The sequence below is a fragment of the Desmodus rotundus genome, chromosome 6, assembly GCF_022682495.2.
Source record: "Desmodus rotundus isolate HL8 chromosome 6, HLdesRot8A.1, whole genome shotgun sequence".
Lineage (NCBI taxonomy): Eukaryota > Metazoa > Chordata > Mammalia > Chiroptera > Phyllostomidae > Desmodus > Desmodus rotundus.
This window is the reverse complement of record NC_071392.1, coordinates 14,611,584-14,630,276: the sequence shown is the minus strand read 5'-3', so window position 1 is coordinate 14,630,276 and position 18,693 is coordinate 14,611,584. Positions and strand designations below refer to the sequence as shown.

The window sequence follows — 18,693 nt, the reverse complement described above, 5'->3', positions numbered from 1 at the left end:
GAACACTAGGTGGCTATTTCCTGCTTCCCCTTCTGTTAGTGTCCTCCCTCCCAACAGATTAAGTTTTGATACATACACTTTGTGATTTTCTGATTAATGGGAATTTTTAGAAACTTGGGAACCTTAGACTTTTTCATTTAATTTAAGTGCTGGTTCAACTACATTGGCTGTTAATTTGGTGCCTTTTTACCTCAGAACAGGCAGTTTGTAGAAATAGCAAACATCAGACAATGAAAGGGCATATTGTGATCTCTCTCTTTTTGTTTGAATGGGCAGTCTCAAGTATACATGGTCGTGAAGGAGCAGTTCTCTCTTTAAAGATAACAGCTTTATTGAGATACGATTCACATATTGTAATGTGTGCAATTTAGTAGTAGTTTTTAATGTACTCACAGAGTTATGCGTTATCGCCACTATTTAATTCCAGACGATTTTTATCTCCCCCAAAAGAAACCCCATACCCAGTTAGCAGTTACCTCCTATTTCTACCTGTACTCAAGTCATTTGAAAACCACTAATCCACTTTTTTTGCTCTATAGATTTGCCTATTCTGAACATTTCCTATGAATGGAATCAAACAATATGTGGCCTTTTGTGATTTTGGTTTATTTCACTTAGCATAATGTCTTCTGGGTTCATCCATGCTGTAGTGTGCATCTGAACATCATTTTTGTTTTAATCCTCACTTGAAGATACATTTATTGATTTTAATGAGAGAGGAAGGGAGAGGGGGAGAGAGAAAGAAACATAGGTGGGTTGTGTCTGGTATGTGTCCCGACTCGGGACTGAACCCACAACCTAGGTATGTGTCTTGACTGGGAATCAAACGTACGGCCTTTTGGTGCTTGGGATGATGCTTCAGCCAACTGAGCCACACTGGACAGGGCTAAGCATCATTTTTAAAAACTGCCCAAATATTTCATTGTATGGGTATACCATATTTTGTTTTCATTTATCAGTTCATGGATATTTGTGTGGTTTCCACTTTTTGATTATTTTAAGTAATGTTGCTATGAATATTAGTGTACAAGTTTTTGTGTGGATATGTTTTCCTTTCTCTTGGGAGTAGAGTTGTTGGGTTATATGTAACTCTTGTTTTACTTTTTTGATGAACCAAACTGTTTTCCAAAGTGGCTACACCCTTTTACATTCTCATAGGAGCATTATACTTTCTCTACATCCTTGCAAACATTTTATTGTCTGAGCAAGTCCCTTTTTAAAAAAAAATTTCTCACCCAAGGATATGATTATTGATTTTAGAGAGAGAGGTAGGGGGAGGGGAGTGGGGGGGAGAGAGAAACATTGATGTGAGAGAGACATCGATTGCATGCTCCCCTACTGGAGATTGAACCCACAGCTCAGGTACGTGCCCTGACCGGGAATTGAACCCCGAACCTTTTGGTGCATGGGACAGTGCTCCAACAAAGTGAGCCACCCAACCAGGGCAAAAGTTCCCTTTTAATAGTATAAGTCATAATGCTTTATCCGTTGGTCATCTGCAAGTCACAGGATAACGCCTGCCACCTGTGAATATGTAGGCTCAGGGGTTTCATATGGTAGCTCTGAAAGATTTTTAAAATGCAAATGTAAAACTATAATGAAATGCTGGATTATGAAGGATTTAGACAAAGCAGATTTGCTGAACTATATATTTTATCATATTAATTTATCTGAAAAGATAATATCTTAAGAAAAGTAACTAAATTATGAGTTTAAAAAAGCTCTCACCTCTGGAGGGAGGTGGGGAGGGTGGGGGGGGGGGAGGGCAGAAAACTGTACTTGAACAACAATAAAAAAAAAAGGTTAAAAATAAAATAAAATAAAAATTTAAAAAAGTTCTCACCTCTTAGGGACCCCGGTTAGTTCATCTTTTGAGTATGCCATTTGTACAACTGTAGACATCATGGTTACTCCGAAAAACTATTCTTCCCCTTTTATACTGATTTATCGACTGTATTATCACCAGAACATTGTGTTCATCTTTATTTAAAATGATTTACTCTGAAATATTAAGTTCATCCTTTGCTTCATTTTTCACACCAGTCTCAGATTGAAGTACAGGGTCTGGTAGAAGTAAGGCCTGCTTGAGTGTGGTTGGTAGGGTAATGATATGGGTGTAATGATTTATAGTTTTAATTTGAACATTTACGTAAAATGTCATATGGTGTGTTTGAGTGTGATATTGTTATATTGCAGAATTACATGCTTATGCTTTTGTAATAAAAGGTTTTGTAATAAAAATGGGGCATTATTTGTGCTAGACTTTGTATTTAAATAGGAAATTTGATAAGTAGTCTGTTGTCAAGATCATTGTTTTTCAGACTTTAAAGTGCATATGAGTCACCCTGGGATCTTGTTAAAATGCACGTTTTTACCAGCATTTCTGGGGTGGAGATTCTTCTGCATTTCTGACAAGCTCCCAGGTGATGCTGTAGCTACTGGTCTTTGGACCATCACCCTCTGAGAAGCAAGGATAAAGAGCTGGAAGAGAAGAGATAATTAACAGTAATATATGCTAGGTAGTTATTGTGCTATCTTTAACTCTGCCATAACTCTGTAAGGTAGATGTTATTTCCATTTTACAAATTAATTTAGGCTCAAAGAGGTTAAAGCCTAAGGTCACACAGCAAATAAATGGGAGGGAAGAGTCACAGCCAAGATCTGTCCGAATCCAGGCCTTGTGTTCTTGTTGGTAGATGCTCTCGACATGTTAGAAATGGTGCACTCAGAACACGGTCAGCAAGGGAGGAAAATCACTTTGTAGACCTTCCGTTTTTTAAAAAGCTCTTCAGAATGTTTCAGAATTAGAAGATAGCACTGCTGCCTTACCCTTACAAGTTTAAAAAAGTACCAAATGTCTAAACAGTTAGTGGTTCTTAGCTTTGAATCTGTTTGAGTGTACAATGTGAAATGTAACCAATGTCTCACTGTTAATTTTATGAGACTGGTTTTAGGAGCAATTTATAATAGCAGGAGTTAGGTAAAAATACTTGATAGCAAAAGAGAATGGAGTATTTTGAATACATTTTTTTTTGGTGTGTTGATGAAATGTAGAGTACTCCACCCAAAGCCACCTCAGCTGTGTTGCCTCTTGCATACTTAACCCGTTGTTTTTGTAGAGTCAGCGAGCCTCCGTGAACATGATGGTCGGCGACTTGAGTTTGATGTCACCTGAGGTGAAAATGGGAAAACCTGCTTCTCCAAGTTCTGACTTATATGCTTATGGCTGCATTTTATTGTGGGTATGTTATTTTTTATTGAAATAGGCAGTCATTTATATATGTGTGTACACATTTCAACATATGAAGTGATTTTCCTCAACATAGAAAGCAGTGATTGATTTTTAGTAGAAAGTTGTTTTCTTGCTTTTAAAAAAGTTTCATGATAAACTATTGACATGCTTTCTATCACCTGTTAATTTACTCTCTATAAATTGGCTTGTTATACATTTATATACCATATTCTTGTCTTAGTGTTATTAAAACTCAAGATTAACAGTGAAGATGATTTTGTCCTATGTTATCTGGAAGCATTTTGTCCAGATAATGGACAAAAATAAATTTTAAGTGAGCCTTGAATAAATGTTCCTGATTTCAGTGTAAACCAGATAGCCACAAGGGGGGACCTCAAAAACCCCCTGGAATTTATTTATAATATATTGTGTATTTTTCTTATATGTCAAAACTTCAGTCACCTTCCAAAAGTACTCTTCATTTGATGCAATACACCTATTGGGATGTTTTTCCACTACTCAAACCAGTTTTTGAACTGTTCGATTTTGATAGCTTTTAGTGTTTCTGCTGTTGTTTGTTTCACCCCTTTTCCATTGGCTAAACAGTTCCCACTGAGGACTTTTTTCATACAGGGAAACAAAAGAGAAGTCACTCGGGGCTAGATTGGGAGAATAGGGTGGGTAGGGCATGGGGGTCACGTGTTTTTCATAAAAAACTGCTGAACACTCGTTTTGGTGTGGGTAAATCACCCATCATGAAATGGGCAAATGCGTTGACAGAGCCTTCAGAAAAATTCACTGAAACTGAATGCAGCCTCTCACGATGATAGCGGGTACACTGATACAGATGGGTTCCTAGAACACTCACCTAGTAGGGGAATCCTGTACTATAAGGGGCCTGGCCTCCAGAAGATAATTCAGTTTTTTTGGAAGGTGCCCCCTCGTATTTCTATTCATGGTTTAAGCGCATTCTTTCTGTGAATTATGAGGAATTAAGTATTAATCAGGGAGGGATATCTGTTCTCACTTCTGCTTACCATTGTGCCAGAGGTTCTAGCCCAAGGGTCCGCAAAGTAAAGGGCCAGATGGTAAGTATTTAAGTCTTTGTGGGCCATATGGTTTCTGTGGCATGAGAGCTGCCATAGGCAGTATGTAAATGAATGAGTAGCTCTGTTCCAATAAAACATTACTTATTGAAACTTGAATTTGAATGTTGAAACTTGAACTTCATATAATTTTCATATGTCAAGAAATAGTATTCTTTGATTTTCTTTTAAACATTTAAAAATGTAAAAACTATTCTTGGCTTTCAGGCTGTACAAAAATAAGCAGTGGAATAGATTTGGCATGCAAGCCCCAATTTGCTGATCTCAGTCTAGCCAGTTTAATAAGCAACAAAAAGAAACAGAAAATGTACAGTTTGAAAAGGAAGAAGTAAAGCAGTCTTTATCATGTAGAAAATCTTTAGGAATGTGCATAAGAGCTACTAGAAATAACAAGTAAGTTTAGTGAGATTGCAGAAGAAAATGTTAGCGTGATAATTAAATGTTTCCATATATTAGCAAATAACAATAGGAAACTAAGGTGAAAAAATCACCTACCAAAGTATCAGAAATACAGAATTTTTAGGGATAAATTTGACAAAAGATGTGTGACATCTATACACCGAAAATTACCAAGTATTGTTTAGAGGAACTAAAGAAGTAAATCAATGGAGAGATGTGCCGTGCTCACGGGCTGGAAGACTCAATGTTGTGTGAACGTGAGTTCTTCTCAGAGTGGTCTGTGGATTCAATACAGTTTCAGCAGAAATGCTTGTAGGCTTTGGGTTTTTTCAGTATTTGTCCATTACATTCTATAATTTACGTGAAAATACGTAGGATCTGAGTTAGCTAAAGTAATTTTGAAACAATAGAACTGGAGGACTTAAACTATCTGAATTGAAGACTTAATAAAGTTGTAAGTCAGGCAAGTGTGATGTTGGTGTAGAGTTAGACATATCAGTGGAGCAGAGTAGAGACAGTAGGAATAGGCACAATCATACATGGTAGTTCATTTTCTGATAAAATTTTTTATTTTTAATGAGGGTTTACAATAGTATACATTTTTAGTTTAAGGTGTACAACACAGTGATTAGACATTTATATAACTTACAAAGTGATCCCCCTGGTAAGTCTAGTCTAGTGCCCATCTGATACCATACATAGTTATTACAGTGTTATTGACGATATTCCCTGTGCTGTATTTTATATTCCAGGGTTATTCTGTAACTACTAATTTGTATTTCTTAATCCCTACACTTTTTTCACCCATCCCTCCAGCCTTCCTCACATCTGGCAACCTCAGTTTGTCCTCTGAATCTATGAGTCTGTTTCTGGTCTGCTTGCTCATTTATTTGTTTTTGAAATTCCACATACAACTGAAATTGTGTGGCACTTGTCTTTCTCTCTCGGACTTACTTCACTTAGCATAGGGCTCTCCAGTTCATCCATCCTGTTGCAGAAGGTAAGATTTCCTTTTTTATGGCTGAGTAGTAGTCCATTGTGTAAATGTACCACAGCTTTTTAATCAACTCATCTACCGATGGGCACTTGGGCTGCTTCCAAGTCTTGGCTATTATAAGTAACGCTACAGTAAAAATAGGTTACACACGTTTTGTCAAATTGGTGTTTCAAGATTCTTAACATGTAGTCCCAAAAGTGGGATTGCTGGGTCATAAGACAGTTCCATTTTTAATTTTTTGAGGTAACTCCATACTGTTTTCCACAGTGGTTGCACCAATCTGCATTCCCACCAACAATGCAGGAAGGTTCCCTTTTTCCATGTCCTTGCCAGCAGTTCTTGTTTGTTGATTTATTGGTGATTGACATTCTGACAGGTGTGAGGTGATATCTCATTGTGGCTTTAATTTACATTCATCTGAAGATTAGTGATCTCTTGGAGAAGTGTCTATTCATGTCATTTACCCTTTTTTTAATTGGATTTTTTTGATGTTGAGTTGTATAGTTCTTGGTAAGTTTTGGATATTAGCCCTTTATAGGATGTATCACTGGCAAATATGTTCTCCCGTTCTGTGGGTTGTGTTTCTCATTTTGTTGGTGGTATCCTTTGCTGTGCAAAACTTTTTAGTTTGATGTAGTCCCATTTGTTTTTTTCTTTTTTTCGCTTCCCCTAGGAGATATCAGAAAAAAATATTGCTATGAGAAATGTCTGAGATTTTACTACCAATGTTTTCTTCTATGATTTCTATGGTTTCAAGTCTAACACTTAAGTCTTTAATCCATTTTGAGTTTATTCTTGTGTGTGGTGTGAGTAGGTGGTCTAGTTTTATTTTTTTGCATGTATCTGTCCAGTTTTCCCAACATCATATATTGAATAGACTGCCTTTACGCCATTTTATGTTCTTGCTGTCTTTAGCAAATATTAATTGACCATAAAGGCATGGGTTTATTTTGGGGCTTTCAGTTCCATTCCATTGATCTGTATGTTTGTTTTTTATGCCAGTATTATGCTGTTTTGATTACTGTGGTCTTGTAGTATAGTTTGATATCAGGTAGTGTGATGCCTCCAATTTTGTTCTTCTTTCTCAAGATTGCTTGCCTAGTCAGGGTCTTTTGTTGTTCCATGTAAATTTTTGGAATATTTGTTCTAGTTCTGTAAAATAGGAGATCTGTCCAGAAGGTCCAGCCATGTAAGAAGAAAAATAGAGACATTTATTGAAGAAGATAGAAGATACAAGAAACATTGTATATGGGATAATGAAGCCTCTGTCCCCTTCAAAGTAGCGACCTTGGGACCTCACACAGTTCTCTCAATCTGCCCCATCATATTTTCCTGAATCTTATCGATGGTCTGAAATCTCTTCCCTTTCAAAGGTGATTGTAGTTTTGGGAAAAGCCAGAAGTTGAGGGTGGCAAATCTGGGCTGGAGGTGGGCTGAGTCACCTGGTGATTTGATGTTTCACCAAAAAATTGCATGAGACATAATGCATAAGCGGATGCATGGTCGTGATGAAGCTTCAATCACCAGTTGCCCATAGCTGCGGCCTTCTGAATCATCCGAATAGTTTCCGTGGAGGAGTGTTCAGGCTTAATGCAAAATTTAATGCAGATTCGTTGCTCTACTTGCTCAGTTGTTTTGAATGCGACAGCCACACAGTACCCATGTTCACTCAAGGGCATCTACCACCCCACTGACTAGTACAGTGAAGAGTCATCATTTTTCATGCATGTGCATTCCAGCTCACTCCCTGGTTGCCAGGTTACATCAATGTCATGCAAACCATTCTTACTATATTAACAATGGCTGGACTTTCTCTGGACAGAGTTCATATGCTATTGGTATCTTGATAGGAATTGCACTGAGTCTATAGATTGCTTTGGGTAGTATTGACATTTTAATGTTAATTCTTTCAATCTATGAACACAGTATTTGCTTCCATTTATTTGTATCTTCTCCAGTTTCTTTCTTCAGTGTCATAACTTATAGTTTTCTGAGTACAGGTCTTTTATATCCTTGGTTAAATTTATTCCACGGTATTTTTTTTTTTGAAGCAATTGTAAATGGGATTGTTTTCTTAGTTTCTCTTCCTGGTGGTTCATTATTGGTGTGTAAAAGTGCAGCTGATTTCTGGATATTTTTATCCTGCTATTTACTGAATTCATTTATTCTAGTAGTTTTTTTGTGGAATCTTTCGGGTTCTCTATATACAGTATCATGTCATCTGCAAATAATGAGTTTTATTTCTTCCTTTTCAATTTTAATGCTCTCTTACTTCTTCTTATCTGGTTGCTGTGGATAGGACTTCCAGGACTATACTGAGTAAGAACAGTGAAAGCAAACATCCCTGTCTTGTTCCTGATTTTAAGGGAAATGCTTTTAGTTTTTGCCCATTGAGTATTATGCTGGCAGTGGGTTTGTCATAAATGACCTTTATTATGTTGAGGAGTATTTGCCTATTGACTCTTTGTTGATAGTTTTTATCATGGGTGCTAGATTTTATCAAATGCTTTTTGATCGTATTAAATGCATCTATTGATATGATCATGTAATTTTTTATCTTTCACTTTGTTTATGATGTATCACATTAGTTAATTTGTAGATATTGTACCAACTTTACCTCCCTAGAATAAATCCCACTTGATCATGGTGTCTGATCTTTGTAATGATCCTGGATCTGGGTTGCTAATACTTTGTTGAGAATTTTAGCATCTGTGTTCATGAGGATACTGGCCTTTAATTTTCTTTCTTTGTAGTGTTCATATCTGGTTTTGGGATTAGCATAATCCCAATTTGTAAAATGAGCTTGGGAGTCTTCCCTCCTCTTGAATGTTTTGGAATAGTTTGGGAAGCCTTGTGTTGGTATGTGTATTTCAAGTTGTCTGGTTTCATAGAGCCACCATAGCCATAGAGATAACTAAATTGACACCATTTTCATCATTGCTTCAGTAATTTATTTATTCTTTACACCAGAGGGATGAAATTAAATGTCTTAAATATTCTTATGTTCCTGAGAGCTATCATAAAATATCATTTATGTATGGTAATAGCACTCTTTATTCCAGTGATTTCCGTTCTTCATCAAATGATAGTAAAGAGCTCTATGAGTAGATATATTGTTGGATTCAGTTTCTTGCTTTTTTTAATGTCGATTAAAGTCTTTAAAAAATTACATCTTTAAAAAGTAACATGTAGTAGAGTTGACTATTTTTGGTATATAGACCTATGAATACTAACAGGTATAGGTTAGTGTAACAACCATCATCATAATTAGGGTACAGAATGGTTCCATGACTCAGGAAGATGGCATTGATATCCCTTTGTGTTTACTCCTCTTCCAACGCTTAACTGTTGGCAGCTGCTGATGTTTCCTTTATTATTTTGATTTTTTAAAAATGTCATGTAAATTGTATCATACATTTTAAGACCAGCTTTTTCACTCAGCCTTTGAAATTTATCCAATTTGCCTAGTATATCAAATAGTTCATTCCTTTTTGTTGCTCCATAGTATTCTATTGTATGTATGTACCACGTTTGTTGATCTCTTCACCTGCTGAAGGACATTTGGATTGTTTGTAGCATTTGCCTATATCGAAGCTGCAGTTGACATTTGTGTGTAGGTTTTTGGGCTTCCGTCCTTTTATTTGATTTAGGAAACTCATGATGAGAAGGATAGTCATTGGTATTTACTCATATTTCTATTCTTTCTATTGTTATTTATCCCTTCCTAATACTCCAGCGCTCCTTTTTAAAAATTAATTTCATTTTTGTTTGAAGTACGTCCTTTAGTCATTCTTTAGGAGTAAGCTTTCTTTTAGTTTTCCTTCATCTAGAACATCTTGATTTCACCTTTGTTCCTGATAGATCGTTTCCCCAGATACAGAATTTGTGGTTGAAAGTTGTTCACCAGCTGAAAACTTGTCACTTCACCTGCGCTCCATAGCTCCACACGATAGTCCTCTGCCGCTCAGGGTGCTGTTCTCCTGAAGGTGGTGTTCCGTTTATCTTTGGTTGTTTTCAAGATTAAAAGTTTTTTTATAGTTTCAGAAGTGTTATTAATTTCTTTGAGTTTCTCTTATTTGTGTGATTTTTTTGGATGGGTGGGGGTCAGAAGATGCCCTGAAACTGTGTTGTACCCCCAGTCCCGGGGTCTTTAACCAGTGTTTCTTCCTCTCTTGACCTGTCATAGATCTCCCTTTTTTAAATAAAGATTTTATTTATTTATTTTATTTTTAAAAGTATATTTTAATGATTATACTGTTACAGTTGTCCCATTTTTTCCTCCCTTTATCCCCCTCCGCCCTGCATCCCCTCAGCATTCCACACCCCCTTAGTTCATGTCTATGGGTCATACATACAAGTTCTTTGGCTTCTCCATTTCCCATACTATTCTTAACCTCCCCCTGTCTATTTTCTACCTACCATTTATCCTTCTTATTCCCTGTACCTCTTCCCCTACTTTCCCCCTCCCTCTCCTTGCTGATAACCCTCCATGTGATCTCCATTTCTGTGATTCTGTTCCTGTTCTAGTTGTTTGCTTAGTTTGTTTTTGTTGTTTTTAGATTCCATTGTTGATAGTTGTGAATTGTCATTTTATTGTTCATAATTTAAAAAATTTTATTTATTTATTTGCCCGGGTGCTTTAACGCAGCTCCCTGGTCCGCCAAGGATGAAGAAAAAGACTACTAAGACATGATCTGCTTGGGGAGGAAAGGTGGCCCATCTCTCAGAGAAGGGCCTTGATCCTTTCCCTCCATGGGCTTTTATTAGGTTCATTCGCATAGGAATGCAGATAAAGCTCATCAATCATTGTCAGCCAGTAAGGGTTAAACAATACAGGATTTACAGAGAACCTTGAAGGCTTATTCTGAGTTATAGCCAATTAGTTACAGGGCCATAAAACTTTAGGCGCCAGACTCATCTCAGGTCTGGACCCTTATCTTTTAAGCTGAGGGTACAGATTAAGTAGGTTTCACAGGAATGTACTACTTTCCTTAGGCCCGATTCCCTAGGAAATCCGCCCCTCCCAGCACAGGACTGCACTGCCCTCTGTCATTATTTCAGGCTTAAGTCAGGCAAGGGAAGTAAAGCAGCCAAGAGATTAGGAGACTACTTGCAGACAGAATGAGGACTCAGGCTATTTCGAAGCCGAGGGGCGAGGGTCCATCACCCCCTTTTGCCACAGCCCCCCGAGTCCTTCCCTGCGAGCTTATCCCTGGTGACCAGAGCCTGTCTTAGGTTGATCCTCCCTTGAGGATTCTTACCCGTCATTGGCTAACTGGTCAATCTCAGGGCCAAGCAGGGTGAAGTGGGCAGAGGTGGCACTTCTGCCACGGAGATAAACTTTGTCTCCTTAGTGGCTTATAGTCCCAACTCTGACTCAGCCTTAACCGTGGGGGGTTACAGACTCTGAAACCAGGCAGGGAGGTTCCCAACATTTATTTTCAGAGAGAGGAGAAGGGAGGGAGAAGAAAAGGGAGAAAAACATTGATGTGTTAGAAAAACATCAGTTGGTTGCCTGTTGCTTGCTCCCAACTGAGGACTTGGCCTGCAACCCAGGGATGTGTCCTGATTGGGATCAAACCAGCGACTCTTTGGTTCGCAGGCCGGTGCTCAGTCCACTGAGCCACACCTGCTAGGGCATGTTTTTTTTTAAATGTTATTTCTAAATTTTATAGTTGTACTTAGTGGTAAAGAATCCAGAAGTCCTTCTGCTTATCTTTGAAATTTCATTGTGTGGAACTTATTTGAATCAGGATTTAAATAAACTATAAAAGTAAAATAATTTATCATATTTATGAGATGATTAAAAATTTAAAAACTGGATATTTAATATTAAAGAATTATTAATTTTTATTGCAACATTGTGATTATGTCAAAATAGACTATCTTTTGGAAATACATATTAAAATATTTATGGATAAAATGACATTTATAGGATTTGCCTGAAAAGTAATATATATAGGTTTGTGCAGTGAGATCATTGGTTAATTGCTGTGGGGGCTGGGTGACGAATACATACAATTCAGATTTTCTTTGAGTATGTAGAAATTATCCATATTTAATAGGTTTTTAAAAAAGTTTAACATGTATTTCTTGAACACAGGTTAGGTATAAGGGAGGGAGAAAGCTTGCCCTGATTTACTTTCTTTGCATTTTAACATATGAGTATTGGTGAAACCAACATGAAATAAGCTTCTAAGTTTTAATAATTTTAATAAACTTGCTTGTAAGGTGAAGAAGAATTGAAAGTGCTTATACTGTGTGCGACCACTCTGACTGATACTTTCGGGTCCCAGGAACTGCTTGGCTGCTCGTGAACAAGCTCTTATTATAATGGAAGTGTTTTTATCCTGCAAGGGTTAATGTGCTTTCTTTGAGTTAGCTCTTCTCTTCTGAAGAGTTCCAGATTTGACTCTGTTACAGGGTCAGTGTTGGTACATTAGGAATTTATTCCTTCTCATTTTCTTCCACAGCTTTCTGTTCAAAACCAGGAATTTGAGATGAATGAAGATGGTGTCCCGAAAGTGGATCAGTTCCATTTGGTATGTGACTTTTTTGTCGTTTACTTGTTGGAAATGTGGTATACAATAGATGTGTAGTCTTTATGTAAACTTAAATATTTGACTGAACACATCTTCTAATTTTCGTATGAATGCCAAATAGTATTCACAATAAAGAAATACTGAAAAAAATTTAAGTGCCCTACTTGAACTACTGCCAGAGAATTACTGCTAGAGAAAGCAACTGGAATGTATGTCACACAAATTATGTGAATAATCTAAGTAACAATTAGGGAAAAAATAGTTTTGCTCTACCTTCCAAGGTTGTATTAAAATTAATATTCTTTTTATAACTACCTGACTGTATTGTTGTCACACATCTGTGTCATTTGTGTTGCTTGCTTTGCCATTCATCTGTGTACTCAGCCAACATAATTAGTACCTGTGCTGTACGGAGCAGTGAACTAGGAACTGGGTTACTGGGGTCGCAGCACTGAAGAAATGAATAATTTACAAATGTGAACAAGTAAACAACCAAGGTCTATAGATAGAGTATTAAGAAGTACTTTATATGAAGCCAATTTTTAATTTTGCAGAGAAAGTGGGAGGGAAGAGTTAGGTCACAAAGATCACCAAGTAGTTATTTGAGGTGGACCTTCCAGACAGAATTAGGAGTTTACGTGAGGTAGAGTGAGGCGATAGGCTTTTCTGGTAAAGATAACAGTCTGCCCTAAGACGTGAAAATATTAAATTCTTTGGAAATGGAATAGTCTAGTATGACTTGATACTAAGAGGTTAATACTGCAGTAAATGAGTCCATAACAATAAAATGATAAGGTTTTAAAAGTTCTCATGCCATTTTTTAAAAAGGAAAATATTTATTTAAAAATATTTAACCAATGTTTTTAATGAATTTATTTTTTTAAGAGTTTTTTAAGTTCACAACAAAACTGAGAGGAAAGTACAGAGATTTCTCACATACTTCCTCCCTCCCCTTATGTATAGTCCATCCATTATCAACATCCGCCACGAGAATGGTACCTTTGTTGTCACTGATGAACCTACACCAGCACATCCTTATTACTGAGAAGTCTATAGTTTACATTAGGGTTCACTCTTGGTGTACATTCCTGTGGGTTTGGACAAGTACATGGTGACATGTAGCCACCATTACAGTATTGTACAGAATGTTTTCACCGCCCTAAAAATACTCAGTGCCCGCCTGTTCATCTCTGCCTTCCCCAGATCCTGGTAACCATTGATTTTTTTTTTTTTTTTACTGTCTCCATAGTTTTTCTTTTTCCAGAATGTCATACAGTTGGAATCATACAGTGTGTAGCCTTTTGGATTGCCTTTTCTCCATTCAGTAATATTCATCTATGGTTCCTTCAGGTCTTTGTATGGCTATATAGCTCATTTCCTTTTACTGCTGAATAATAATTCCATTGCTGAGGGGTACCACAGTTTATCCATTCACCTACCAAAAGATATCTTGGTTACTCCCAGGTTTTGGCAATTGTGCATACAGCTGCAATAAACATCCAAGTGCAGGTTTTTGTGAAGACATAAGTTCATTTCCTTGGGTTAGTACCAAGGAGTGCAGTTGCTGTATTGAATGGTAAGAGTATGTTTAGTTTTATAAGAAACTGCCAAAGTTTCTTCCAAAGTGGCTCTAGCATTCTGCATTCCCACCAGTGATAAATGAGAGCTCCTCTTGTTCCATATCCTTGTCAGCATTTGGTATTGTCGGTGTTCTAGATTCTGGGCATTCTAATTAGGTGTGTAGTGGTATCTTTTGTTGTTTTGATTTACATTTCCCTGGTGATGTGATGTGGAGCATCTTTTCATATGTTTATTTGCCATCTGTGTATCTTCTTTGGTGAGTTGTCTAGCAAGGTCTTTGGCACATTAAAAAAATTTTTTTTTATCCTCACCCGAGGACATTTTTTCATTGCTTTTAGAGAGAGAGGAAGGGAGAGAGTGGGAGAGGGAGAAGGATAGATAAAAGAAGACGGATGAGAGAGAAATGTCAATTGGTTGCCTTTTTTAAAAAATATATTTTATTGATTATGCTATTACAGTTGTCCCATTTTTTCCTCCCCTTTATTCCCCTCTGACATGGCGGGAATAAAGGGGAGGAAGCCCCCCCTCCCACCTGCATCCCCCCACCATAGTTCATGTCCATGGGTTGTACATATAAGTTCATTGGTTTCTCCATTTTCCATACTATTCTTAACCTCCCCCTGTCTATTTTGTACCTACCATTTATGCTTCTTATTCCCTGTACCTTTTCCCCCATTCTCCCCTCTCTTCTGCCCTCTGATAACCCTCCACATGATCTCTATCTCTGTGATTCTGTTCCTGTTCTAGTTGTTTGCTTAGTTTGTTTAGGTTCAGTTTTTGATAGTTATGTGTATGTTGTCATTTTTCTGTTTGTATTTGATCTTTTTTTTTTTTTTTTTTTTTAGATAAGTCCCTTTAACATTTCATATAGTAAGGGCTTGGTGATGATGCACTCCTTTAACTTTACTTCATCTGGGAAGCAGTTGATCTGCCCTTCCATTCTAAATGATAGCTTTGCTGGATACAGTAATCTTGGATGTAAGTCCTTGCTTTTCATGACTTGGAATACTTCTTTCCAACCCCTTCTTGCTTGCAAGGTTTCTTCTGAGAAATCAGTTGATAGTCTTATGGGAACTCCTTGGTAATGTAACTGTCTCCTTTCCTCTTGCTGCTTTTAAGATTCTCTCATCTTTCATATTGGGAAATGTAATTATGCTGTGCCTTGATGTGTGCTTCCTTGCATACAACTTCTTTGGGACTCTCTGAGCTTCCTGGAAGTCTATTTCCTTTGTCAGATTGGGGAAGTTCTCCATCATGTTTTCAAGTAAGTTTTCAATTTCTTGTTGTTCTTCTTCTCCTTCTTCACCCCTATGATTTGCATGGTGGAATGTTTAAAGTTGTCCTGGAGGTTCCTAAGCTTCTCCTCATTTTTTTTGAATTCTTGTTTCTTCATTCTGTTCTGGTTGAATGTTTCTTTTTCCCTTGTGGTCCACACCATTGATTTGAGTCACAGTTTCCTTCTGTCACTGTTGGTTGTCTGTACATTTTCCTTTATTTCACTTTTCATAGCCTTCACTTTTTCCTCTATTTTATGACTGTACTCAACCAATTCTGTGAGCATCCTGATTACCAGTGTTTTGAACTGTGCATATGATAGGTTGGAGATCTCTTCATCATAGTAAGGAGTGGAGCCTTAGGTATTTGCTAGGGCAGGGCAACTCATGTCAATGCCTTTTTGATCATTATTTGCGTGGAATGGTTTCTTCCATCCCTTTATTTTTCAGCCTGTGTGTGTCCTTAAATGTAAAGTGAGCATCTTGTAGGTAGCATACAGTTAGGGTTTTTCTGTTTGTTTGATTCCGTTATCCTTCATTTCTTTTTGGGGCGGGGGGGTGTTTAATCCATTTACATTTAAAGTAAAACATATTTCCAAATCAAATTCAAGATACAGGGTTTTTACTTAATTTTAAATTAAAATTTCCTCTTTTTATACTAATAATCTTAGTCCTTATCATATAAACAATTACATAATTGCTTTACCATACAATAAGTGTAATAGTTTGAAAATAACAATATTATTAGAAACAGTAAGGTTATTCAATACAGTTCCAACATTTCTTTGAAGGTCTTTCTTTTTGACCTTAGGCTGTATCTCAGAAGATGGTTTTTTTTGAAGATTTTATTTATTTATTTTTAGAGGGGAAGGGAGAGAGAAAGAGAGGGAGAGAAACATCAGTGTGTGGTTGCCTCTTTCACACCCCCTACTGGGGACCTGGCCCGCAACCCCAGGCATGTGCCCTAACTGGGAATCAAACCAGCGAACGAGCGACCCCTTGCTTCAAAGGCCGGCACTCAATCTACTGAGCCATACCAGTCAGGGCTATCTCAATAGATCTTTATCCCACTAAGATTTGCAGTCAAAATATTTGTTTTAAAGTCACTGGAAATAATTATTCTCTATGTGATTATGTCACCTGATATATATATATATATTTGGTTTTGGCTTTTAAAGATTGCTTTTCTATTTGTTATGTAATTGTGTTTTACAATTTTGTAAAATTTTATAGACTAAAGGGAGGTAAGAGCTTAAGGAAGAATTTTTTTTGTCTTTAATGATTTTGGGGAACTGAGTAATTAAACTAGTTCTAGTACTTATGTAGTTTTATAGTTTAAATTTAGATTTTTGATATATTTGAAATTATCCTGGTGTTTGATTGGAGGATTATGTCTAATCTTATCTTTTCCATTGGGTATCCATTTGTCCCAATACCTTTTATTAAAGTTATCCCCCCTCCCTCCATTGGAAAATGCCATCATTTCTTATACTGAAATTTCATTTGTGTAGGAGTATATTTTGGGTCTATTTTGTTCTGTTGATTTGTTTATTCATATTATAATGCAATATTCTTTCAATCAACAGACTTTATAGTATCTTTTAATACTTAGGAGGGCTAGTTTTTTCTTGCTATTTTTATCAGACCTTTCATGTTTCTTTTTGCTTATTATCTTCTAAAAGATCTTTACAGTTAACTTATTTAGTTCCAAGCTGGGGGCAATGATTGTATTTTATGGGAATCATGTAAAATTTGTAAATATACTTAGGGAAAATCGATGCACTTGAGATGAGAGTCTTTCTGGCTAAAAACATGCTATGATTCTCCACTTGTTGTAAATCTATTTTTGTGGTTTTCAAGAGCATGTGCTATTTTTTGTCAGTTAGCTCTCATAATTTTTATTTCAGTTTATACGTGTCTTTAAATATGTTTAAGAAGGTATTCTGTAGAGTGTATTATGGGACTTGGCCTTTACTTACGCATTTAGCAAGCGAATGTCTGGTATATTCCTGACACTGTACCAGTTGTTGGGAATGAGGCGATAAGCTGCATTTCTGAACTTAAAGATCTTAGAATCTAATGAGGACACTAGCAGTGTACAGCCGATTTTCATTCAGTGAGAAATATCTTATTGGAGTCATCACAGAGATCCAACGAAGGCATATTCAGGTGATTTGGGAGATAGAGGTAATAGAGAGCAACATTGTAGTGTTGTTTATGTGCAGTAATACTAAAAAAGTTCTTTGAAATAATGACACAGAATGAATGCCAACTCACACAGTGATGATGGTAATGGTAGTGGTGGAGGGAGGGTTCCCCAGAGGAGGTCCCTTCACATCTAAAACCAGAAGCAGCCAACCAGGTACAGCAGGGTGCCCTCCCAGAAGAGCTTCAGTGTAAACTCTTATCATGTCAAACTCTGACAACTGCCCTGAAAAAGAGGGAACAGGGGAAGTCATAAAACGTCCTTTCTTGGAGTTTCACTTGTTTTTGAGATATTTCAGCTGTGATCCTTTTATAATTCAATTTTGTTACTAAGTAATCCAGTTCTAATAAAAACGAGTTGAATTTTATAGAAATCGTAAAAAATCTGAATAGGAAAAATTGATTCTAGCTCTATGTCATTGGTTAAAAGTCTTTTGAATTGAATCCTTCTTCCTTATTGCAGGTTTATCCTTTTCCTTGTTTTATTTTGTTTTATTTTTATTTTGTAACATCTCTTTTTCCTTGCAGGGTGATAATGTCAAATCCCTCCTCTGTAGCTTGATCTATTGTAGAAGTTCAATGACTGCTGAGCAAGTTATGAATGCTGAATGTTTCTTGACTCCCAACTCAGAAAAAGATACTGAATATACCCAATATAAAGAGGAGGAAGAATTAAAGTTGGAGAACTCGGATAAATATAAGGAAAAGATAAGAAGTGGTGAAGTCCACTTTGCTTGATAGATTAGGATTCTTTTGTTGTTGCAGGCATTCCTTTTTAAAACTTTGTTTAGTTTGGTTAAATAAACAAAAAAAATCTGGAAGTTCTGTAGTTAGTTGAGTTGTGTGTTTGGTATTCCAGTTATAAAAAATAAAAGATGTTTGGTTATGTAAAAAGTTGTATACTTCGACATTTCATTTGACTGGAGGTAAGGATTTCCTGTTTATATTGCGTTTTGAAATTGCATAATTAGACTGTGATACTTGTACTAGAAAAGGGTATTAGATTAGATAGTTGGACAGATCCTGTGTAGATTCTTAGTATGTGGGCCAGCTGATGATGAAGGGTGACACTTTTGTCCAATAAATGATAGTTTGCTTCTGCTTTATACCCAGTTCTGGGAATATAAAGATAAATAACACATGGTCCTTACACTTAGAAAGCACATAATCCATTGAGAAAATCAGATTTAAACAGATCTTCCTAATATAATATGGAGCATCCAATGATAGCTCTGGCCACCTTTTTCTGATTAAAGAGGAGGGGTACTTGTAATGTGGAAGACTGCTTTCTAGAGGGTGGTCGTACCTTAGTTGAATCTTGATGAATGCTAAAGGTCAAGGAGAGAGAAGAGTATCT

The 18,693-nt window shown here is 36.7% G+C and overlaps 1 protein-coding gene across 1 annotated transcript in view; it reads left to right on the top strand.

Annotated features, from left to right (window-relative positions):
* Positions 1-18,224, top strand: part of STK31 (serine/threonine kinase 31) — a 58,822-nt gene extending 40,598 nt beyond the window's left edge. Inside the window, exons 21-23 of the mRNA XM_024563095.4 lie at positions 3,120-3,242; positions 12,208-12,276; positions 17,865-18,224. Coding sequence (XP_024418863.2) covers positions 3,120-3,242; positions 12,208-12,276; positions 17,865-18,074 — 402 coding nt within the window. The 3' untranslated portion in view covers positions 18,075-18,224. The remainder of the gene's footprint in view (positions 1-3,119; positions 3,243-12,207; positions 12,277-17,864) is intronic.
* The last annotated feature ends 469 nt before the right edge of the window (positions 18,225-18,693 follow it).